The sequence below is a fragment of the Psammomys obesus genome, unplaced genomic scaffold, assembly GCF_907164565.1.
Source record: "Psammomys obesus unplaced genomic scaffold, mPsaObe1.curated_primary_1811, whole genome shotgun sequence".
Classification (NCBI taxonomy): Eukaryota; Metazoa; Chordata; class Mammalia; order Rodentia; family Muridae; genus Psammomys; species Psammomys obesus.
In genome coordinates this window covers 11,367,372-11,393,492 of record NW_026596069.1, presented here as the reverse complement: position 1 = coordinate 11,393,492, position 26,121 = coordinate 11,367,372, and the positions used below count along the sequence as shown (strand labels likewise).

General features: G+C 45.1%; 1 protein-coding gene across 5 annotated transcripts in view; it reads left to right on the top strand.

The window, feature by feature from the left end:
• Positions 1-26,121, top strand: part of Fhod3 (formin homology 2 domain containing 3) — a 410,013-nt gene that overhangs the window by 152,776 nt on the left and 231,116 nt on the right. For all 5 annotated transcript variants that reach the window (XM_055625623.1, XM_055625622.1, XM_055625621.1 and 2 more), the window contains exon 4: positions 25,713-25,780. In XM_055625623.1, the coding sequence (XP_055481598.1) occupies positions 25,713-25,780 (68 nt within the window). The remainder of the gene's footprint in view (positions 1-25,712; positions 25,781-26,121) is intronic.

The window sequence follows — 26,121 nt, the reverse complement described above, 5'->3', positions numbered from 1 at the left end:
TCTATCTATCTATCTATCTATCTATCTATCTATCTATCTATCTATCTGTACATGGCATCCAGAGCACAATTTTGTTTCCCTCCTGGGGACTTTTACACAAAGAAGATGATAGATGCACAGATTTTCATGCTTTTATGGGCAGTAACAAAATACCTGTGAAGGACGCTGCCCAAGGTGGAGGGCCAGATGCCTTTCCCAGCCAGCTTAGTACCTAAGGTATCTGACTCAAGGTGAGAGAGAAAAATCCTTCAACTAGATGATGACGCCGGGAAACTGGAAGTCTCTGACCAAACTGAGTCCTAACCGTGAACTTCACTTCTCGCCAAGTTTGTGCTTTGTCCAGATCTCTACGGAACTTTCCTGAGAGGCACTTTGGCCAGCAATCAAGTATAAGTTGGTGTTTCCTACAGATTATCTTGCAGGCTTCCAGTGAGGAAGGGCAAAATAGGATCTTTGGAGTTGCTTTCAGCCAGTCTTAAGCAGTCGCTGGCGGGTTGCTATGACACCATCTACCTTTTTATGAATGAGAAAAGAGTATAAGTAACTTTATAAGACTGTATATTCAGCATGTGAATGAACAATTAATAACAATTATTATTATTGTGTGTACAGAGGAGTATGCTGGGTGTCCTTCTCTAAGTCTCTACACTGTATTCCTGTGAGGCAGTCCCTCACTGAATTTAGATCTTGCTGTGTTTCGGCTAGGGTAGTGGCTAGCAAGCCTCAGTGGACTTCCTGTATCTGCCCCACCCATGATGTTGGGGTTACAGTTGCATGCACTTGCACCCTGCTTTTTATGTGGGTGCTGTGCTTTTGAACTCAGGTCCTCAGGTTCCACAGCAAGTGCTGTAACCCACAGAACCATCTCTCCATTTTCTATCTCCTCCAAGTGAGAACTCTGAAGATCAGCTTTACTGAGATCAATTTACACGCCACAGAACTCATCTTCTTTTTAAGGATGTAATTTCTTAGATTTTAATGTACTCACAAAGTTGTATAACCATTGAGGGTCTCTAATTCCAGAGCACTCCATCACCTCACAGGAAAGCTCAACCTTAGTAGCAGTTGCTCTTCACTCCTTGTCTCCTCTCCAGCCATAGGTAACCTTTGGTATCCTTTTTGTGTGTATCAGTCACCTTTCTGTTACTGTTATTGTTGTTGTTGTTATTGTTGTGTGGACATGCGCACACATGCCACAGTGTGAATATGGCGTTCCAAGGACTACTTTGTGAAGCTGCTGGTTGTCTTCTTCTACCTTTCTTTATATGGGCTCTAGATATTAAACTCAGGTTGATTGGTTTGCATGGGAAGTTTCTTTATCCACTGCTCCATCTTATCAGTTTCATAAAACATCTTTGGATCATGTTCCGGGGGTATTAGTAATTCTTGGAGTCCATTTTGGGAAGTCTAGTGTTGCTCCCCGCAAGACCCCCCTACTTCTATGACATGGTCACAAGGTCTATGAGATCCACATTCTCTAAGCATTTGGTTCTTTGGCTTCTGCCCATTCCTACCCATTGCCCCTTGGTAGTTAAAAGTTAGGATTTAGAAAACAGTATTTCTTCTAATAGCTAGACATCATGAAACAGTAAAAAGACTTCATAAGGGACTTGAAGATCCTAAGAGCCTTTTTGGTTTGGGGCAATCTTGTGAAACAGGACTAATTATATTCACAAATCCTCGCCAGTTGCCTCTCTGCCATCTCTACCACGTTCATCGGAACATGCCCCCACCATGTCTCCATAGGAGAAAGATGCTAATTATGATAGAACGTTCAAGAGACTGGGTGCGGATCATAGACTGACCTGGCCAGGTTGTCTGGGCTGTGTTCTTTTCATCGGAGGCTGAGTTTTTAGAGCAGGAAGCAAGTTGCTAATTGAGCACAAAAGCCCCAGATTCTCTGAAGCTGGAGACTCAGAGCCTGATGGTCTCTGGGACTACAGGAAGCTTTAGGCAGGCAACGGATCTAGAAACCATAGAGCAGTGGTTCTCAAACTTCCTAATGCTGTCACCCTTTAGCACAGTTCCTCTTGGTGACCCACACCATAAAATTATTTTGTTTGCTACTTCATACCTGTAATTTTGCTACATTATGAATTGTGATGTAAATATCTGATATGCAACCTCCCAAAAGATTGAGAACTGCTGGCCTGGAGAGTTAGACAGAGTGGGGCAAACCCTTGGCAGCCCTAGGCAGAACTCTGGCTGATGAGCTTTGGTTCTGTTACTTCAGGATCCCCACCCTCTGAACTGCTTACTGCCTTGAGCTTGGCAGTAAGCAGCACTAGAAGGCCTTAAAAAAACCATTTATTGATTTATGGGCATTGGTGTTTTTCCTGCATGCATATCCATGTGATGGTGTCAGATCTTGGAGTTACAGACAGTTGTGAGCTACCATGTGGGTGCTGGGAATTGAACCCTGGTCCTCTGGAAGAGCATGTGAGATCACTACTAGAAGGCCTTTTGACTTTTAAATTTGACCTTGATTTCCTTCCTGGGGCATGGGGCTGCCAGCACGGTTGTCCCTCTGGACTTGGAGAAGGTTGTAGTTTTCCTTGGGGACTGAAGCTAGCTAGCCTGGGGCTCAGGTCGTTTCTAGGTAGTTGGGAGCTCAAGTTTGTATTCAGTATCTTTTGAAAAGGTTGGATAACTGAAGGTTCCCAGGGTATATCTGGCAGCAGATTATTCACATGGCTGGGGACTCTGAGCATCTCAGGGCCTTTAAATTTTGTGAATGCTAGTGTCTTCATGTTCTCTGACACTGATAATGAAACATACATATAGTGAGGAGTAGCTGGAACTACATGCCAGAGAAAAATTAGCCCAAATAAACTAGGGTTATTCTAACTTTGTGCCAGTTCTACTAAAAAAGAACTGAAGACATCCGCACAGAGGCTTGTGCAAGAATTGTCACAACATCTGTCACATGAACTAAAGCATAGAAACACCCTCAAGTGTCCGTCAACTGCTGAATGGATAAACACGGTGGTGTATATAAGTAGAACAATAGCCTTGAAAAGCCATGGAAACTACATGAAAACTCTATGTTACGTGAAGGAAACAAAATTAAAAAAAAATCACATTTACATTTTTAGATGAATTATCCAGACTAGACAAATGCAAATGATAGAGAGATGAGAGGGGCCTGGGAATAGGGGTTGGTCGGGAGACCAGAAGTGAGTGTGGGGTTTCTCTATTAGCGTGATAAAAATGTTTACAGCTAGAGGTAGAAGTTTCCTAACTTTCTGAATATACCAAAACTGATTAATTATATAGCTTAAAGTGTACATTTTATGGTATGTGAGCTACATCCCATTAGAACTAACAAAACGTCTCCCGAAGTTTGTGCCTTGTATGTGGACTATTTCTGTATTTGCTTGTTTAATACAGAAAGTGCTCTGGCTTGCCAGGGTGAGGCGAGGGGCAGGGAGTGCAGTTGGTGTGTTTCACTCTAGAGTCTGCCCTACCCTTCTGCAGAGCTCAGCCCAGATTTGCTATAGCCCACACTCTGAGGCACTCAAAAACTCACGCGTCCTGGGGCCTTTCTCAGCTTGGTAGTCTCTCCGGGGCTGAGCTGCGCCCAGGAATGGGGTCTTCACCATTCCTTCAGGGATCTAGCGATGTACGTGGTTCATATTCTCAACCACTTAGTGGTCCTTGAATGGTCCCCAACCATGAGAAGTTGAGGGCCTAGACTCTTAACTTCTCCTGACAGCTAAAGAGGATTTTGTGTCCAGGTCGGCCAGGCATCCTGGAGGTCAGAGAGGAGTGGAGGGACACAGAATTGAGAATTCTCAAGAGAAAGTCCTGCCATCAAAAGGCAAATCAGCTGGGCGACTTTGGAGAGTATTTTGGGCAGCCACGAGGTACAGAAGCCTTCACCCGTGTTCCTAGGACAGCTGTGTTGGTGAAACCATTCCCTCTGTTGAGCAAGTGTGGGGGTCCCATCACTCTCTGCAGGGTGGGGATCACAGGAGGCTTCATCATGCTGAGGTATATAACTCCGGGATTTTGTAATTTTTAGTGTAAACTCCTGTATATGTTTTTCAATGGGAAGTATTTTATAGTTAGAACAAACATAACAATAAAATAACTATATCCTGGGGAATGCTGAGTAAAACTTTAAGGGGGGTAGGCATGGGCAAAGCAAGTGGGATAGATGCCTGAAAGCATACGAAAGAAACATGCTATTCTGGTTAATTAAAAAAAAAAAAAGCCTAGGCATTGAGGGTGGAGGTGGGAGGGGGCTTGCTAGAATGTGCCCTTCACTAAATACATTACAGAAAAATGGGATAAAAATTTTGGTCAGGAGAACACTTTTTAAACTGTTTTTGCTACTGTTTTTTTTTTGTTGTTGTTGTTGTTTTGTTTTGTTTTGTTTTGTTTTCTAAAGACAGTTTCATTTAGCTCAGCCTGGCAGAAAATTTGCTATCTGTCTTAGAATGACCTTCCTGCTCCACCATCCCAGTGCTAAGGTTACAGGCATATATCAAATTCCTGCTCTATACAGCTCTGGGGATGGAGCCCATGGTTTCATGCGTGCTAAGCAACTCCTTTTCCAGTTGAGCCCAGCACCAGCATTTGACTACTACTGTGAGTTCTAGTTTATGAAGGCTGCTTATTCAGCCGTTTAATCATTCATTTCTTCCCAACATCAAACCACAAGCCTTAGACTATTGTATTCTTGCCACTTAGTGGTCATAAGTCCTCAGCAGGTCCCAAGGTCCCCTGGCTGAGGAGCCTTTTAGTATTACTGCATCAGGTTAGTCCCACGGAGGACTGTTAGTAAAATGCCTCATGGGCTGTCAAGGGCCTTGAGAGGCATCGCCTGCCACACCTCTGGGAGAAAGGAACATAAGTAGGGGATCTCCATCTTTAGTCACCAAAAATCCTGCTGCACCAGAGGCCAGGGCGGCCGCACTGGACTGGATTCTCCTATCCTAGCTAATCTGCTGATGGCAGGCCATCTTATGGGGTGAGGTGAGAGCCTAGGGCCAGCCACCCCAAATGGATCTCTTCCCACATTCCTGCAAGCTGTGTGTGCCAAGTTCTTTGTCTCTGAGAGCCCTGTGTTGGGGAAGGGGCTGCAGGATGCATATGGCGCTCATTATGTTCAAGTGCACTCTCACCCAGTGTGAGTCACTTATCTCAGGATCAAAGGCAGCAATTTCATGTCAATTAGCCACTTCAAAGCGCACTGTGGGGAAAATTAGGAATCAGGAAGCAAATTGAATTATACATCAAAGGCAAACAATCTCTTGACCTTTTTTTTTTCCTTCCAAGATCTGTTCCTTAGTGTGAAGGTCCAAATGATGTAGCCAGCTTAGTGTGGGGGTGGGGGCTGGAGGTGCGCTAAACCAGAGGTCCCCTTGATCACTTCTTTACCATGCTGTGCTCTGGCAGAGCACGATGGGGCTGTCATCGTAAAAGCAACTACCATGAGCTGAGAAAGAATTGCGCACAGTGGGACTCGGGGGTCAGGTGGCAGTACCTCAGTGGGTAAAGTGCTTCTGAGCGCATTCCCCAGAACGCAGGTACCTGCATTCATGTAAATGCACACACACACAGAGAACGGCACACAGCAGGACTGTTGTAGCGTGCCAGGATTAGACAGTAAACTAAGCGAGACAACTTCATGGGCTGTGAGACTTCAGAGAGGAAAAAGAGCTGCTTGTGATGGGAGGTGTCCGGGAAGCCTGGGCCTTATAGCAGGTCTCAAGTGGTGGGGCTAGTTTGGGAAGCCTGGGTGGAGAGTCGGCCCTCCACCCAGGAAAATGGAAGGAAGGAGAGTGAAGTGTAGGGTATGTGTGAGGTTCTTTGTAGGGATGGAGATGGATGAGAGGGATGGATGGGATCTGTCTCAGTTAGGGTTCCTATTGCCGTGAAGAGACACCAGGACCACAGCGACTCTTATAAAGGCAAACACTTAATTGTGTCTGGCTTACAGTTTCGGAGGTTTAGTCCATTATCATCATGGTGGGAAGCATGGCAGTGTGCAGGCAGACATGGTGCCAGAGGAGCAGAGAGTTTTACCTCTTGATTTAAAGGCAGCCAGGAGGAGACTGGATTCTACACTGGGGAGAGCATGGGAGACCTCAAATTCTGTCCCCATAGTGACCCGCTTCCTCTGCAAAGGCCACACCTACTCCAGCAAGGCCACGCCTCCTAACAGTGCCCCTCTCTATGGGCCAAGCATTCAAACACATGAGTGTATGGGGGACAAACGTATTCAAACCACCACAGAGTGCTTCCACTGTGTGTGGGTCCTTTAAGCTGAGCATAGGCACATAAACTTGAAGAGTCAGAAAATAGAATAAGTGCCAAATTGTAAAGTAGAAATATCCTGCGCTTGGGTGATAGCCCCTGGGTAAAAGTGCCTATGCTTGCAATCCAAATAAGAGGTAATAACATGATATTTTCATGCTTCCCACCACAGCCTGGCAAGATTCCTCAAATACACCTGGTATTACAGGTGTGTGTGTGTGTGTGTGTGTGTGTGTGTGTGTGTGTGTATTTCTGTGTTGGGGCGTCAGGCCCAGTTTTTATATGGTTACTGAGGATTTGAACTCATGTCTTCGTGTTTGTGTAATAAGTGCTATTCCAAGATGCAGTACTCATGTGACAATTATGGGTCTCAGCTCCAGGAGACAAAATCCAAGTTTTGTTCTTTTGAGAGCCAGGGTGCAGGGTCAGAGGCCATTTCATTGGAGCAGAATGTTCTGGAAAGGATCTAAGGGTTTCCAGTGTTAGTATCTTTGTCTGCCTGTCTTTTGGTCCTGCTGTTGTTCCCTCATTTTTCCATGAGTGTTTACCAAGTACCTTGGTTCTCCATGCTGAATGGAGATAGAGGGATTTTTCTGAGCTAGGACACTGGCTCTCATCTCACTTCTCCACTTAAAATTGCTAGGCTGTTTGCCTCTCCTTTTTACTCGAATTCTCCCTTCCTCTTTCTTTCCTGCCCTTCCAGTTTTAAAACTAAAGTGTTTAAAGTATAAGTGTATTGAAAAATACCCACAACCCTATACATATCTAAGTAGTTTTCTGAGGCTATTTAACAGGCATATTTTTTTCTTTTTAATTTCTTTTTAATTTATATATTCACTTTACATCCCAGTTGTAGCCCCCTCTCTCCTTTCCTCCTGGTCCCTCCCTCCCACCCTCTCTACCCTATCCTCTTTCCCCTTGTCCAGAAAAGGGGAGCCTCCCCACAACCCTGCAGCCCACCACAGCACATCAAGTCACATCAGGACTGAGTTCTTCCTTTTTCATTGAGTCCAGGCAAGGCAGACCAGTGAGATCAAAGTTATCAAAAGCAGGCAACAAAGTCCGTGTCATAGACAGCACCCCCCCAAACCACATGAAGATGTTTTGAGAGACTAGGTTGAGTTGTAATCTTTATGAAGAAGTGACCCAGTATTGTTTGGACATCTGTAATTTACTGATTCACTTTCTAACTTTCAGTCTTTTATTCTTTTTGCTTAACCAAAGCAGGCATAATTTATTTTAAATTAAGAAAAGGAGAGGGGACATCTAAAGAAAGCAGGAGTTACCAAGGAGAACTGAGTAAGAATGATGATGTAAAATACACTCTTAACTTAGAAACTTGCTAAATGGCTGGTTGCGAAGTGGGGATGATTTTGACAAAGCAGTGAACGTGAAGCCAGGTACTCTGTTGAGTCATTCTTGATAACCTCCCAATCTCTCTTCCTCTCCTCCCAGTGCCCTGCCCACTCTCGGTGATTCTGCCCTCTAGAGGAACACTTGAGTTCTCTGGTTCTCTGGTTCCCCTTCCTAAAGTTGGGCTAGCAAAGAGGGAGTTCTGGATAGAGCTGTACTTCAGGCACAGTACCAGGGTGGGTGCATTTATCACCTTCATATGGGAACTTCAGATTTGGTAATCAGCACCTAGATTCTTGGCGCCATCCTATTCCCAGTGCCCTCGCTTGCCCATGTTTCTCGTTTCCTATGGAGCCCTTTCCAGCGGCCATTCACCTGTCCTCACTGTGTGATATTATTATGAAAGTCGTGGACTATTTTTCAGAGGTGAGAATGAGCTGTGTAGATGGTGTCACCTTTAAGAACACCAAATGCTCCCTTGACATCCAAACCGAAGGCAGACACTGTCAACTTCTCCCCTGAGCCTGTTTGGTTTGAAGACACTGAAGGACTTCACCATTTATGCCTTTCCATCATAAGCTCCAGTCTCTGGGCTGAGCCACATGGTCCACTTGCCAAACTGAGTTCCTTAATATCGAAGGTTATAGCTTTTTATGTTGGTGCTGTCACGAGCCTCCCGGTTTTGGAAACTTTGGGCACATGTAGGTTAGCATTTTATATAGTGGCATGCTAGGGGATGTATGGAGGTCATCAGTAGCCATTTTAGGAATGAAACCATTTTTGGAATATATTCCATGGCTATCAGTTCATGATCCTCACACCTATCTTTAGGAATCAGGGTCTGACTATATGCTCCAGGCTGGCCCAGATTTAAATAATTCTTCTACCCCCCACCCCCTACCCCTGAGACTCCAGGTGTACACTCTCACCCTCAGAGCTCTATCTAATCCAGTCGTTAAGTTTCCAGAAGTCTTACAAATAAAAAAAAAATCCTGAGAACTTTTCTATGTTAGGTGTGTATGTTAGCTATAGCTCTTTACCTGTCAAAGATTTCTGGCAGGAAGGAATGTCTATGATCACAGGAGCAGAACGCTAGTGTGTAAAATGGACTGCTGCTCCCCACCCCCAACAGCTTATCTAATACCAAATGGTCAGCCCTGAGATCGTGTACATACAATGACTCTATCTAGATTGAGCAGGTGCATTTGTACACACACACACACACACACACACACACACATACACGCACACACGCACACCTGTGCAGGACAATTAAAGAAAAGAAATTTGAAAGAGAGCTCAGTGAGGGGTTGGAAGGGGGAAAGGCAAGACGGGAATGATGTAATTATGTTATAATTTCAAAAAGTTATTATACGTATAGAAAGGTGGGCTGCTGCCTCCTATTGTGCCTTCTCCTCCAAGTTTCTGTCAGGGGAGGCTGGTGCTGGAGCTCCAACCTTGGCGTTTTCCCCTTAGCCAAGGCTGCCTCTCCTGGAGCCCCACTTCCCCGCAGGGCTCTTTCCCAGCTGCCGCTGCAGGGGGCCTGTCCAGGAACAAAGTAATCATTCCTAAAACCTGGTCATCCAGAAAAAGACAGTGAGCTGAGCAAAACATCCCTTCCATCCACACTACCAAGGCCTCATCGCCAGGGAAGAGAAACAGGTTCATTCTGTAAAGTGGGTTTAAGCAAAAGTGCTTTCACCTTCTTAGCCAGCTTCCTACTCAGAATGCCAGAAAGACCCTGAAAGGAACAGTTTTTTTTTTTTTTTTTTCTGGGGCTCAGCAGACAGATGCCTCTTGCTGGATACCCCTATCCTTCAGTTACCCTGAAGCCTTTCCACACTGATTTGCTCCTTGGTTGCTGTGTCTAAGCAGCTGGCCATTGGCATGTTAGAATTTAGGATGGAATTTGTTTCGATTCTGTAATGGAAACTTTAAACACAAGCAGGGGAGATACCCCTTGCTTTGTGTCTGTCAAAGGGTTCTGAGGTGGAAAGGGGGAATAGCTTAAGTGTCTGCCCAGAAGAAGGAATGAGTGCTCACTTTCAGATTTCTCTTTTTGGCCTGGGGTGCTGTTTTGGATACTCTGTGGCAGCTGTTAGCAAGCCCTTTTAAGGTGGAATGACCATTTCACCCGGCCGTCTAAGACCACCAGGAAGCACAGATATTTACATTTGATTCATAACAGTAGCAAATTACATTTATGAAGTAAATTTATGGCTGGGGTCATCACAACGGAGTAACTGTGTTAAGGGGTCAGAGCATTCGGCAAGTTAAGAACCGCTGCTCTAAGACTTTAAGGACAGTGTCATCAAGGCAGTGTATTGTAGATCATCAAAGGATCTTTTCTATTTATCTGCAGTTTTCAAAGTTTACTTGTGTATGCAGATGTGGGACTGTTCATGTGTGTGTGGGTACATATGTGTACCTGTGTGTGGAGGCCAGTATGTATTATGTGTGTGTATGTGTATGGAGGCCAAAAGGCAACCTCGTGTGATATTCCTCTGGCAGCATCTGCTTTGTTCTTTGATAAAGTCTCTCACTCAACATGGAGCTCAAGGATCCAGCTAAGCTGTTTGGCCAGCCATCCCCGGTAATGAGGTTTTAAGTTTGTGCGTGTGGGCCACCATACTTGGCTCTTTTCTGTGAGTACTGGGCATTAAACGCAGGTCCTGATGCTTGTATGGCCAGTGCTGGACCAACATAGCCACCCTCCTGGTCCTGAATGGCAATTTCCAGCTTTATTCTGGGGGTTTACAGTTTCTGTCCAGCTCTGGAAACATAACAGTTTTGGTCATATTGCTAACTGTTGACCTGATATTCTGCGTTCAGCAAATTGTAGCTGGCAAAGAGTATTTGTTCCTCGATTCATATCGAGGAACAGTGGGACAAAGAGGCCCTACTGGTGACAGATAATGAGCATTGTACACGAAGAAGCAGAAACAAGCAATTACTCCAAAATGAAGGTTCCTCACCATATCAAGAGTGGTCTCTGTTTATAGGTCTGCATTTGTCTCCAGGCAGGGCTTCCTCCCTTTATCTGTCCTGCACCCACCTACTGTTCATACTCCTTAGAATCGCAAGCCAGTTCATTCAGCTGGCCGGGGACCAGGCTGGGGGTGCAGGGCATTCGTGTGTGCGTTTGTAGAGCACCTCCCACCCCACTTTAAAGCTTTTAAAGAATTTCTAGCTCATATTGGAAACAAACCTAAAATTTCCTCAGCTTTTTTTTTTCTTTTACAGAGGCAAAAAGCAACATGGAAGGGAAGGAGCAGAAAGCCCTGGCTGTTTTTGTTTTCTGCACTTCTCTCTCTCTCTCTTTCTCTCTCTCTCTCTTTCTCTCTCTTTCTCTCTTTTCCAGTAAATTGTCTCAGGAATTTCTGAAATCAGCTATAATCTATCCCTTGAAAATATTTTTTTTCGGACCCAGCCCTTCAAGGGAACTAAAACTCTCCCTGGAACAACATGGTGGGAGAAAATAACACAAAGAAAGGGGGTGACTCTTAGCGTAGGTCCTTCTAAAAAGAATGGGAAGTTTTCTCCAGGTGGGAGGAAAGGGAGTGAAAAGGCAGAAAGGTTTTTCTTATTTCTTTTTTTTTTTCCTCAATAATGTTCCATTTTCTTTATTTTTCTCACTCCTTTTTAACTACCCTCCCCCCTCAACCAGAATAAGATTCAACACAGAGCTTTTTCACAAGGTTCTGAAAATGGGGATAGGGTGGAAGTAAGGGGTGGGTGGGTTCTGTTGGTACCATGGACAGACACCAAGCTGCCATTTCTATCCCTGGCTAACTTGAAATAGCACCACACAGTAAAATTAACGCAGGACACACGTGATTGAATCTTGACGGATGCTCACTTTCCCAGCTAATGAAATGTGAATTTTCATGTTGGAAATAGGTTAAACACATTTTTTTGTCCAATGTAACAAAGACAGGTATTTTAGTTGATGACTGACATCTTATATTTATGGTTGTGAGCCTAGCCTTTAACAGCTGAGCCATCTCTCCAGCCTGATGACTGACATCTTAAATGGTGTTTGTCTTCTATCCACAGAAGCAAGAGTCCTACATTACCAAGTCAGAGGCTGTCTGATTCTAAACATGAGTTAATTTAACTGAAGGCGAGAACGAGTGAATAAATTTCCCATTAATTCCAAACAGTGGTATAAGACAGTAGTTTCTATGTTGGAATCTGGGTTTGATGTAATTAATCAGGTAGAGGTGTCTGACATTTGATCTGCCTTAAAGATCCTGAAAATTACTCCTAGTCCTCAGAAATTAAAAAAAGAAGGGGGTGGAGGCTGACTCAGAACCCTATTCATAAGACAATGGACAGAGGGACTGGCGGGGGGGTGGTGGCGATTCTTTCCTTCACTTCCCCGGTTAATTCATACCTATTATGTGTCAGTCACGGGTTAAGGCCCTGGGGACAGAGCTGTGCATTGAGTAGACAGAGCCCCACTCTTGTGGAGTTGGCATTTCAGTGTGTGTATGTGTGTGGGGGGATGCGGACGGTAACTAAAGGGAACCGAGAAAACCACGCAGTAGAAGAGTGGGAACCACTATGAGCGGAGAGCGCAAGTGCACCTGTAAGGAGTGTATCTGAGACTTTAAACAGTGTTAGAGCGGGAGGTGTTTGCTTGGTGAGGCCCTGAAGACATGAGCTGTGTAGGGACAAGAGAAGAAGCAGAGTGACCCGGGGAGAGAACACTGCAGGACCCTAATGGGAGGTGATGATTTAGAGCGGAGGTGTGGAGCAGGTGCTGGCAAGAAAGGGCTGGATGTGGGATTCCTTGGCAGATAAAAGTAGGGGTGAAGAAGAGATTGAGGAGAAGGCTGGCTGTGGATTCTGTCCTGACATCGGATGTAGACCCTGTTGGCCTTCCTCTGCGGCCACTAAAACCCTAGGTCTATGGGTTATACGCTATGCAACTGTCTTCATACTCATTTGTAAACTCTCAGGAGCAAGTTTTTCTTTTTTATCCTTTCCATCTCAGGGAGTTTAATCTATGTCTGCTGGCTTGAATAGAATTGATTCTGTTCCAAAATCAGCACTTAAGATTCATAGAACACCATAGAATACCTGTCTAGTTGCCAACCCATGATTCATCTAAGGTAAAAATGATAGCCAAAGGCCACTGTGGAATCTTCTCTGAGCCAATTAGACCCACTCATGTTCTGGAACCAAATGCATGGACTCAGATACAGGAAGAGAGTTGGGGTCTTTCTTCCCATGAAATCCAGGATCTTTCATCTTAATATGGTGGCATGGGAAGATTCATATAGGAAATCTGATGTTAAGAAGCAAGTCACTCCAAAGATTCTAGCAGGCGTAATCTGGAAATGACCTTAGGCAGACAGTGCTTCCTGAGTCCAGGACAAGGCAGCAAACCAGTGTGGCTCATGGAGAGGTCGGTGTAGTCTGGAAGACAGGGTGAACCACAAAACTCACAGGTACCATCAGGCCCAGCCACACGTCTTTTCTAGATGGCTATCACTTGTGTTTTCTGTAGGTGGATTTTTTTTTTTAAAGTGCATTGTGTGTCAGAAAGAGGCCACTCCTGTTGGCTGGATTTTACTCCCACATGAAAAGGACAGAATGAATGTTGCTAAAATATATCACCAACAAGGTAGCAGATTTCCTGACCCCTGTATTTTTGTTGGAGAGATGGTATGGAAATGAGTGTGGGTTCAGGTGTGGTGGCACCTTCCCAGTCTTTCTGGATGATGACACAGAAAGGTCAAAGGTGCGTGTCATCTTTGAAGCAGTGTTTGCTCACCTCTGATGATGGGTGGTGAGCCCATTGGGGCAGATAAAGAAAGCAGGACTTCAAGGCATTTGTGAGAACCACCCTTGATGTCGACTTCGACCTCTCACTGGTGACTAGGCCTCTTTCAAGAACTGCAGTATTAATCGGTGCCAAAAGGCCACTGGTTCTCCGACTCTTGTCCTTAGACCATCTACCAGCTAGCCCTAGGGCTACCACCTATAAACCTGATAGACATGTAAAGCCCTCTGAAGTCTACTGAATCCAAATCTACACTTGACAGACCCTCTGAAGCTTTTCTACACACGCGCACACACACGCAGAAACTCAAGTGTGAGAAAGCTAAAGGGATCATACCCTTTCTCCACTATTTAAAGTGAAGCAAGTGGCCTGCCACAGTACCAGATGTGAACTACCCACAGCCATGGGGGCTTTTGCCAGGAGACCATCCACCCTAGCCTCTCATTGCCCCCAGCTCCTGATATTGTTGCTGATTTCCCTTAGTGTTTTGTTGTCCATGTGTCTAGTTCCTGTAATTTGCATCACAGAACACAGGGAGACTAAACTGTTACAGTCTTTTTTTTTTTTTAATCTGAAGTGGATATGCCTGTCCTTCCTATGTCACATGTCGAACTGGCCAAGAGAGGAACTACCCTTAGAGGTCCATTTTAACTCAATGCCTATAGAAGGTGATTCATGGCTGGCTAGAAACATCTATTAACTAGTGCAAGGAGGCTAAATAATCTAGTTGTCTTCGATCTTGATGGCAATAGGAAGCCAAAGTTTGTTATAATTTTTGGACTAGAGAAGCAAAACAGATCTCAGCTTCCCTGCAAAGCAAAGTGACAGTTTGGGTTTCTGGAATTTGGCCTAATGGTACCTTTACTTGCAGTTAGCATTGGAGGCAACCTCTAAGTGTGGTGTAATGACAGGTGTTCATGGCTCTTCCTGGGGCCACGTGGAGACACAAGAAAGAGCACCAACACCCTACAGGGTGTGGTGACATCCGGGGTCCTGCTGTCAGACCACAAAGGTTACCCAGGGAATTTTCCATGCTTGTGGCTCTGCTCCATAGAAGAAGGGGGGAATGAGGGACCCCCCACCTCTGCAATCAAGGAACAGCAAAGGGTGCCTTCTCTGCAGCTCACTTTCCTGGACTGTAACTGTGCGCCTGGTTCATCCTCTCAGTTCTGCATCTGAGATGCCACCAACAAGATGGTTTGCAGGGAGCACAGTCCCACACCCAGTTAGCACATGCCTGTGTTCCTGCTCCCGTGATCGCTTTGTCCTTGGAGTAGTGGAAGATGCTGGGTGAGCATTAGGGTGTGTGGGTGATCTAGCCAGTGAGGATGCTAACTCTTGAAAATGTGTTTAAGTTCCCCTTTCCTACCCGCATGCTCCCTTGACTGAAATAATTGATCAGCCTGCCCCATTCACAGTGATTTGGGGGTTGCATTGTGGTGTTGAACACGGATCCTTATGCCTGTCTAATTCTATTAGGGGCCTGTGGTTAGAACTGTCTTTCAGATGTTCACTCCCCTCACACAACAGCGTGAGTTGATGGTGAGGCCACTGAGAAGGAGCTGAGGGATAGAGAACTAGAAAGCAAGCCTGAATGCTTCCTGAAGGGCCAGATTGTATGTGTGTGTGTGTGTGTGTGTGTGTGTGTGTGTGTGTGTGTGATTGACCTAGAGGTCACTAAGTAGGCTAGGCTGGCCGGCCAGGAAATCCCGGAGTTCCACCTGTCTTCATTCACCCCATCACTGAGGTTACGGACATGTATCATCACGCCTGCCCTCCATGGGTTCTGGGAACCAAATTCAGGTTTACATGCTTGCAAGACAGCCCTTTACCCACTAAGGTACCCTACCAGCCTCTACCATGCCATACAAATCCTCCTTGCTGCTGACCCCAGGGCCTCCCCCTTGGTCCTGCTTGGATCAATCAGTCAGATGCCAATGTGAAGCTGATGCTCCTGAGATAAATACCCTGGTTGGGGAAGGAAGTCCTAGTCAACTGGATCCCACAAGTGGGCTGAGAAGCAGGAGGGAGAGAGACATGGGAATTCTTTGGTCTGCTCACACTCAGTGAACCTGAAGCCTCACACAGAGCCGAGCACATAATGGACATCGTGGTGGCTGGGTGAATATCAGAAAGCCTAACTCAGCTGACCTGCCATGCACATGATTGATGACTTCCAGGAGTCATCTGTGGCTGATGCAGAGGAACCACTGCTGCCCAGACACCCCCAGGCTGATGCTTTCTTTAGTGTGCAGCTGGGAGAGCGACACCTGCTTCCACTGACCCTAGGAACAGACTGGCTTCTCCACATCTGTCTGGGGCTCTTCTGTTCCTGGAAGGGCCCCTGAAGGCCCTGCTGAAGGACATGTGTCAGCATTTCCTGCAGCCCACTGGGAGCCTTTCTGGGCTATCTTGTTAGACTAACCTCCTCACGAGTACTATGTTGGGTTCATCTCTGCACACCTAGCACTTGGCAGTGAGCAAAATGACTCTTTCCTTTCTTCGTCTTTCCCATGACAGTTTGCAGCTGTTGACAGCGAGGCACTGGCTCCCCCTGGAAGGTGCTCTATATGGTTCTTCTTCCCCCACATCCGGCATGAAAGGTCTGTTTATGCAGTCCCGCCGTGCCACCTAGACCATGTCCCCAGCACCTTTCCTGAGGGCTTTCACGGTAGTGATGGCACTTGGAGCTTTATATCTATGGGTGTTTGTAGCAACCGCTTTGTAGATGTTCATAACCCCTTAAGTCTGGTGTGGTTTAGATGCAGTAACTTGAAGTAAATTAGTCTCTGCACAGTTAGAACTCGAGCTCAATTATAGACTCTAGGATCAACCTTCTCTTTCCTCGTTAATTTGACTGAGGAATAATTTACATGCAAGGAGATTGGCATGTTTTGAATGCACAGTTGGATGACTTTTGACAGCTGCACGCACCCATGCAAGCAAGACAAAAACCATCTCCCCTTGAGTTCTTTCATGCATCTTCCTTGCTTCCTTCCCTTTCCCCAATCCAGACAAGCACTGATCTGCTTTCTGTCCCTAGAAATCATATTTGTCTTTTCCAAAACCTTGTATAAATGCAACTGTACAATTTATGTTCCTGGTGGCTGGCTCCCTTCGCCGAGTGTGATTTTGAAACTCTTCCATGTTGTGGCATGTGTCAGTAGTGTTTGTATTGCCAGTTAGCTCTGCTTGTATGAATGTCCCGAGGCATGTTTACCTGCTCACCAACTGACAGAGACTGGACTACTTCCAGGAGATTTTTGCTGTTGTGAGTAAGGCAACTGTGAATCTGCGTGAAATAGCTTTATGTGTATAAGTTTTTGTTTTTCCCTTGGAATAGCCAAGAAGTGGAACTGCTGGGCCCAAGCGATGGTGTCCATTTCTGTTTATAAGAAACTATCAAAGTACTTTCCAATGCAGTTGTTCCATGTGACATCCCACAAGCAGAGCACGGAGCCCATTTGCTCTGGGGTCTTGATACCCCGACAGAGGCTGACTTTTTACTATCAGCCATTCTAGAAACATGCTGTGCCAAAACTTGATTTTTCAAATAGGAACTGGAGATGCAGAGATTTTCTAAAAGCCAGAAGGTGGGTCGGGGCTGTGATTTGCTAAGACCTTACTCCTGAGAGCATGGCTGCTGCTCTCCCACTAAACTGTTGTTGTGACCACTGTCCATCTGCTTCATTCAAGCTGACTTACCTTGCTTGAAACTGAAACACCCTTGGGTGATCCTAGAATCATTTGGCACCCTTAGAACAAAAAGCAAAGCTTCTTCTGCAAGGAAGCTCTGGCACATGGCTCAGTGTCGTGTCCTGGCATCTTTTTATGGAGCTTGCTGTACTTCTAGTCCTCAGTGGGAGCTGATTTCAGATAAAAGTTGTATGTCATCAGGGAGTGTAGACTGACAGGCCAGGATACACCGAGTCTAACTCCAGGCTCTTTAGTCTTTCCTATAACTGAAGCTGACTAGACTTTGGAACTGCATCTAAGTTGTGTCCCGGTGAGGTTTGCAAGTATGTTGAGCTCATGCAGCTGTTAGGGCAGAACAGAAGAGTGTGGGCCTGCCATGCTGTCTCTGCTCACTGTGGCTATGCAGGACCCACAGCTGGAAATAGACCCGGCAGGGAAGTAGCTTGAACTTGGGCTCCACACTTATACATACAGCTCATTATTTTGGTGTCTAAGTCTGCAGTTAGGTGTGAATGGGTTGCATGACAAAGCACCATTTGGCTTTGCTGTATGTAACTGTAGAAACGCAGCAGTATATTCTTTCCCTATGATTCTTTGCTTCTTCCCTCCCCCATTGGCTAGTGAATAAACTCTCCTCAGAACTGTGCTTTTAAAACTGGGTCTTTTCTCTGGTCCCGTTTTGTTTGCATGATACAATACTTGCCCTAGATGAATGGCTGCTCCTCCCTTGAAGGACACTGAAAGGGAGAGCCCCAGCCCCCTGGTGTGTAGCAGGTGCACTCCTGAGCCCCACCATCTCTGTGAGGTGACATGATTGATGCCAGATTGTTCCCTTTTGACCCCGGCTAATGATCCTTATCTTCTCTCCAAGACCCAACAACTACCTCTTTCTCTCAAAGCATCCAGGGCAGGGAAAGAGAGCTCTTCCCTGTCAAGAGCTATTGACCCCAGAAAACAAAGGCTCTATCTTCCAGGCAGTGATGGTGCCTTGCTGAGGATCCACAAGGCCTGGAAGGTTCTGAGCTGCGGCAATCATTTTGTCATATAGGGAGCCAGACAGATGGTAAGAGGTGACTCCCAAAACCTTGAGTGTAGTGCCTGGGAAAGGCTGACCATGTGCCATACATAAAACCTTGGGTCTATTTCTGGAGGCGTCCTATTCCTGTTTTATCCTGTTGCTTTGATTAAAAGCAACAACAAAACAAAACAAAAATACTTAAGAAAAAGCAACTTCAGAAAGAAAGGATTTATTGAATCTCATACTTCCAGGTCACAATTCATCACTTAGGTCAGGAACTCAAGGCAGGAACTAGGGCAGAATCAATGGAGGTTCACTCTCTGGCTTGCCCAATGGCTCATGCTTAGCCAGCTTTTATTTTTTATATAGCACAGACCCGCTTTCTGAGGAATGGTGCTACTCATAGTGGGCTGGGTCCTCCTACAACATTTAATTCTCAAAATAGTCCTAATAGAGGAAGAGACCCAGCAAGCACACACACACACACACACACACACACACACACACACACACACACACACACAGCAGGGTTTCAGGGAAGCAAAGGTGTAGGAAAAGAAATATGGAACATTGAAACATTTCAAGTTTTAAAACCTTTTAAAGGCAGTATGAAAGCTGATGATGAAGTAAAGATTTGAAGTTCTCCAGATGGTAATTAATAGAGAAGAGAAAAATGAAGTGTAAAAAGGAGGAAATGGGAGGACAGTTAACAAAGCACAAAACGGAGAAAATGAGCTAGAGACAGAGAGAGACTGAAGCCAAAACCACCCAACTTTTAATCTCATCACTGGGCTTAGGCTGCCACTCAAGATGAGATAAAATGATGTCATGGGGCCATCAGCCTGTGGGGGGACAATGTGAACAGCTGGGTCTCTGAGGACCCTCTTTTCTCTATCACTTCTTGATCCTGGAGGTAAAAAACAAAAAACAACAAACATGTTTGCGATGGAATTTTCAGCTTGTTAGTAGTGTACTGGAGCTGACTGTGGCTTTGTCTCTGAGCACGGCTGGTTTCTGAAGACAGATGAGATGATTTGAAAGTGTATTTCACTGGGGTCCCAAAGGCCAACTCACTTCCTCAGATTCTGAAGGGCAACGATTCTTGAACTGATTGAATATAGAAATATAAAGAACTTCTCCTGGGCTGCTTTCTTCAGTGAAGATGAAGATAGGGAAGTGGTTTCCAAGGTAACTACCTGGAGAGTGAACACCTGGATGGGGGCCAGTAGCTAGCAATGGCAGACCATCAGCTGTAGACATCATTGCAAACTTGTCATCAGCAGCAGCCCCTCTGCCATCTTACATGCTGTGTGCCTCCTGTGCTAAGGGCTATTCTTGCCTTATATCTCCATAAGGCCTGGTACTTGTAATTCTGAATGTTCTTTTTTAACAGGTTATCTTCCTGAAAATTGAGCCACACCTTGGGTATTTGGGGAGTGTGTGTATGTGGACACGTGAGGTCTGAGGACAACCTTGGGTATTGGTTCTCACTTTCTGCCTTGTTTGAAATGATCTCTTTGTTGTTTTGAGCTCTACTGTGAACACCAGGCTAGCCAGCCTATGAGCTTCCCAGGATGTTCCTGTGTCTGCCTTCTGTCTCACCACAGGAACAGTGGGATTGTAGACGTGTTCTAGCATACTTTGACTTACATGGATTTGGGGGATTTGAACACTTCATTCACTGAGCCTTCTCCTAGCACCACAGAGTGTCTCTTGTCAAAGAATTAAGTAGACAGCGACTGGAGGAAAGAAAGACAGAAGGAGTCAGAATTACCTGTCTAGGGCTATACAGAAGTGTCTGAGAATGCCTGGGGCCTTGGTACCCTTTTCTCTGAGCACTCGGAACATGCATAGACCTACGAAGCCTATCCATGGACTCTTCCCTGGGGACAAATAAAGCGAATTCATTCTGGGGCACGAACTCTGAAGAGTGAGGCTGCTGAGCCTTGATCACGTTCTGGAAACCTTCTGCTGTCTAGGGAGAAGGTCTATTTCATGGCCGTAGCCCATATCCTCCCAGTGTCCAATTCCCAAGGCCTTTTATCGGCCTTTTAGCTGGCACTCCCCAACTCCCCTCTTCAGTTTTTCTGTGCTGACCAACCATGAATGCAATCAATTTGGTCCCCAGTCTCTCACTACTTACATTTCTCTTGAGCCCTCTGTGACACCCCTTCTCCCAGGTATAACACAGGTTAAACCACACAGCCTGGCCCCTGAGGGCCTTCTTGGGCTCACTCTCCCCATGTCTCTCCACTGGTCTGGGTGATGACAGTATGGTCCCTCCCCCAACCCACATGTCGGCCATGTTTAAGTGGTTGTTCTTTTAGACCACATGGCTTGGTTTCTGCTTGGCTGCATGCCTGCTGCTTTTTCATCCTCTTACACACAGCTTCTCGACATAACTGACTTTATTCAGGATCACCTGCTCATCCCAGGCCCAGGACCACGGAGTTTGTCACTCCCACTTCTGTGGGTCTCCTGAGCATTGCCATTGCTTTCTCATATGACATTATCATGATTTGGAGGCATGTTTGACTCCTCCACAGGCTGTCAACTCATTTGATGGCTAAGAATGTCTTAACATTCATTGGTAGACCCGTTGTCCACATGGTTCATTCTTAATTAGATAATCAGCAAAAATTTGTTCCAAAGGTCAAGTCACTAAGAACTATGTAAGCTGAAACTATAATCAAAGAGAATCAGCTGGGTGGTGGTGGCGAACGCCTTTAATTCCAAAACTTGGGAGGTAGAGGCAGGTGGATCTTTGTGAGATCAAGGCTAGTCTGGTCTACAGAGTGGGTTCCAGGACATCCAGGGCTGTTAAACAGATAAACCCTGTCTCAAAAACAAAAAACAAAAACAAACAAAAAATAATTCAAGGGAAACTGGATTTAAATGAGATTTTCTCAGGTATTCTTTCATCCATCAAGTCTAAAAATTTGTCAGGTAGCTCAGCATGTGAAGGTACTTGCTGAGAAAACCTGGTGACCTGAGTTTAATCCCTGGGATCCGTGTAAAGGCAAAAGAACTGACTCTACTGCCATTTAACCTACACAATAAGCACACTGTAGCACACCTCTTGGCCATCATACATGCATTCATATTCTCTCTCACTATTAAAAGTAATAGTAGCAATTATCATTATCATCATCATTATTATTGTTATTTAGACTTTAAAAACTTGAAAGATCTTATTCCTGTATAGCCTCTGTACCTGCAGACTGATGGGATGGAAGCCTCCCCGATGGCTGGAGGGCTCAGGTAGCCACTGCTCAGCATCAGGACCATGGTTAGAAAGAAGGAGCCACACTTTTTTGCATCTGTGTGTGTCATCTCTAAAGTGCATGGTGATATTTTAGTGTCCTGGTATGTTTTAGCACATGAGCAGTTTCAGTGGCTCAGCTGTCTGCCTTGCTTTTGTCATGCCAACAGAACATGTGGCTAGCTACACCTCTGCCAGCAATTTTCAGTTACTCTTCTCCACTTCCGTAAGCCTCAAATTTCATTTCTAGACCAGGAACTGAGGGACCCCTCTGCCTTCACTTTCATCTGAAAAAAATAAAGGTTTTTCACTCTGCAGTGAATAGAAGAACCCCACAGAGGCCCACAGGAAGTTTCCAGGCACCCATGTCTTCTAAAATTGTCACACTTTGTATGTATTTGTGTGTGAAGTTTGAGCAAAAGTGTCTGATTCCGAAATTGCTTTTTTAAATTACTGGAAAAAATTATTTACAGAAATAGAGAGTATGGTATTTAACCCTGATTGTTGGTTTGATGGGATTCAGAACCACCTAGGAGCTAGGTCCTTTGCTGTATCTGTTGGGGTGTTTCTGAGGGAAGAGCCACTCTGAAGGTAGGTCGTACCAGTCTATGGGCTGAGGGCTCTGAGCTGAACACAAGGGAGAATGCAAGCTGACATCAGCGTCCGTTGCTCTCTGCTTCCTGACCGTGGCGGCACTGTGAGCAGATCTCTCTCTCTTGACACTCTGTGGAAACTGCTGTCACTGCCATGCTTTCCATGTGATGGTGAACTGGACTCTACTGTACCGTTGTGAGCCAAAGCAAATCCTCCCTTAGGCTGGCTTCTGTCAGGTATTATGTCACAGTGATGAGGACTATAATGTATAAACGACAAGTTTGTTTTCTGAAAACGTTGTTTAATAAACTCAGGGAGTAAAGTTTGTACTACGACACTGTTTTGTTTTGTTTTTTCTTCTTTTTTCCCTTCCAAACATCCTTACCACATCAGTGGTAAGGCAATGGCTGCAAGATGAGGCAGACTGTGCTTCCTGCCGTCTCTGAATCAGATGGCTCCCTTGAGTCCACGAGAAGAATGGCCCAAGTGGGACTCATCAGGTGCCTGTGGAATTTAGACTGAGTGTCCTCTAGGAAGGTCACCCAAACTTGGCCACTCGTTGTCTTTGGCCACAATTCATGGAATTGATCTTTTGCTACCCTGCTCTGCCTGATGTCTGAAGAGAAAAGTGTCATATAGCTCCATAGCTCATGGTGGTTGCAATCATTTCTGTGTCTTCATCTGAAAAACCATGATGGTTGCCTTCTCTGTAGCCGATGCACACAGAACTTCAGGTGTGACTGCCCTCCTGCCTGTTCAAGTGACAGCCTAAGGGTGGAGGGAGGTCCTTGTATTCCCTCAGCAAAGGAGGGGCTCCCATGTCTTCACGTAAGTCTTCTTGTGAATCTCTTGGTTCCTGGGTTTGACGTTTTGGTGAGAAAATGTGTCGTGGTTTTATGGAATGAAATACAGCATTCTAGATGTACTTTTTCTCTTCCTTCTCAAATACAACTAGGTTCTGTTTCTCCATAATCATTCACTGATTAAATGGGCTGTAATCTCCTCACTCTTTTCACCCATAAAAGACCTGGTCTTGCTTTCTCCAAATATCAAACCGAGGTTGTCTTCCTTGCCTTGTTGACTTAGCAACTAATCGTGGGCTGAAGTTCTATGTGCGTGTGGAACTTTCTGCCGCCAAAACAGACATGTGAGGCTCAGAATACAGGAAGTAAGCAGAAGTAGGGAAGGCCACAGCTACTAGTCACTCTGTGGGAAAACTTGCCAGGGTTTGTTTAGACAGCTGCTTCCAAAGAAGTGGTGAGAGTTCTGGAAGAACGGACACAAGACTGTTAGCATCCACACCCTTTGGGAGATGAGAGGTTCCTAAATGGACCTTTTGCACTCTAAGATGAATATGGATCTGCTCAGCCATGATCAGTCTGAGTTTCTGCCTAGGGAATCCTGGACTTGACACAGACAGATGCCTAGGTTTTGAACTTACTGTCACTCAAGTGACACTTCCCACTAATTGGTGGTAGTTCGCTATGGAGCAAGAACACCAGGACCTGGCCTGTGAGCAGGAATTCTTTGGTCTGTAGGTTCTCTGCGGTCACATATCAGTGGAGCAAGACTTTCACCTATTGTTGGTCTGGGTAGGCTATCTGAGCTGTGAGATGCCTGCTGGATTGTGGTCCACCAGCAGGCATTATACCTTCTGTAAAGGAAAAGTGATGTGTTGTTTACAAATATCCTCATTTCATCTTCCCTGAGCCTGAAAGACACTTCCTGATATGTATACCGAGAGCAATAGGGCAGTCAGGTTAGGCAAAGAGGCTTTCCACCATGACTTTGAATCCAGTGCTGCACTAAGAGGCCGTGGCTCACTTCAGAGCAGGAGCGTCTTATGGATGCATTATCTTTCCAAAGACAGTGGATGTCAGTTGTCCCTCACAGGCTCATGTCTTTGAGTACTTGGTCTCCAGAGGTGATGATGCTGTTTGGAAATTTGAGGAATGCAGTCTGGTTAAAGGAATTGGGTCACTCGTGGTTTGAGGGTTATGATATGCCCTGCCCCTTGTGTGAGTTCTCTGCTTTCTGAACTACCAGGTGTGAGAACTGCCTGACTAAGCCATGCTTTCTCTGCCACAGTGGGCTCTACCTATCCCAGAGCAGGTACCTAAGCAAACTCTGAGGTTGCTTCTCCCAGGCGTTCTGTCTCAACAACCAGGAAAGTTAACTGATAGATATGACTTCTGTTCTTCTGGAGATGGTTTGCCATGGCTCTCCCATGACAGAGGAGCCAGCAAGTGACACTTGTTTACATGGTGATTGTGTGAATAGATTTGGAGAACTTGAGGAGAGGGTACCCAGCCTCTAAACATGAAATGGCTACCAGTCCTTTGTCTGAAGGATAAAGAAAGATGCCACTCAAAGATCACACGTGGGATTTGGGATTTCTGGCATAAAGTCCACCTTATACTCTATAGAATATGGAATTGAAAAGAAGAACGTCTGAGAAAATATTTTAGTAAAAATATGTAATACTATTATAGATTTTAGCTGTTCTTTTGATATTTGATACTAAAAATATCCCAAAACAACAACAACAAAACTACATTGAGATTTTATGACTTTATGGCCTGGAGAGATTGGTTATTCTGTGGTTAGGGGTGTGTGTTGCTCTCACAGAGCACTTGGTCAATTCCCAGCACCCACATTGTAGTTAACAAATGTCGGTAGCTACAGTTTCAAAGGATCTGATGTCCTCTTCTGGTTTCTGTGGGCACTGCAAACATGTGCTATACAAACTTACATGCAAGCAAAACACCTGTACACATAGAATACAAATAAATAAATCTTTGCTCTGTACATTTAGTGTTTCAATTATTCTGTGGCGGAAGGATTTTCTTTTCTGGTCCAATAAGTTTGGAGTTCTGTAGGCTTCTTGTGTGTTTATAAGCATCTCTTTCTTAAGGTTGGGGAAGTTTTCTTCTATGGTTTTTGTTAAAAATATTTTCTGGGCCTTGGAGCTGGGAGTCTCCTCCGTGTTCTATTCCTATTATTCTTAGGTTTGGTCTTTTCATAGTGTCCCAGATTTCTTGAATGTTCTATGTCAGGAGCTTTTTAGATTTAGCATTTTCTTTAACTGATGTATTGATGTGTTCAATCATATCTTCTACCCCTGAGATTCTCTCCTCCATCTCTTGTATTCTGTTGGTGATGCTTGTGTCTGTATTTCCTATCATTTTCCCTAGGTTTTCCATCTCTAGGATTGCCTCAGATTGTGTTTTCTTTATTGCATCTAGCTCCATTTTTAGGTCTTGAACAGTTTTGTTCATTTCCTTCTGTTTGATTACAATTTCCTGTATTTCTTTAATTTCTTTAAGGGATTTGTTCGATTCTTTCACCTTTTTGACTGTATTTTCCTGTGTTACCTTGAGAGTTTTATTTTTTGCTTTGAGGCCTCTATTCTTTTCATAAACTTTGGATTTAAGATGATTTTCTTGCACTTCAAATGTGTAAGCAACTCCTGGGCTTGCTGTGGTAGGACAGCTGCTTTCAAGTGACATTTAGCTCTGGGTGTTTTTTTTCTTGTGTGCTTACACTGACCTCTAACCATCTGGGGGGCTCTGGCTATAGCAGGCCTGTTGGTCTCTGATGTCCAGGCAGTTTGGGAGGGGACAGAGAGGCTGCATTGTCATCATCCTCTGGTAAAAAATGTCATCCTTCATAGCTTCTTACGTTTGTACCATCCATGGAGCCAACTAAGTTAATTATTGTTTTCTTTATTTCAGAAAAGCTGTACAACTCCAGCGGCCGAGATCTAAGAAGGGCCCTTTTCTCGCTGAAGCAGATATTTCAGGTAAAAAGGAAAAAACAAAAATCAAAATACTACAGTCTCGTGTTTGTTTTGCTGGGGAATTAGATACATACAAGCTTACACCTGTGTTTATTACAAATAGGAAAATGTGTTTAGAGGCCATTGCAAGTTAGGTCAGGGGCTGAGGGACTGAGGAGGTGGCAGAGTGGGCAGTGGGCTTGCTGGGCAAAGGCTAGAACCAGGTTGGCTCTCCAGCACGCAGGCAAATGCTGGGTGGGCACGATGGCCTGCCAGGAATCCCAGTGTTCAAATGGCAGAACTAGGATTCTATCGAATCTGGATGACTGCTCTAGCTGATCTGGTGAGCTCTGGATTCAGGCAAG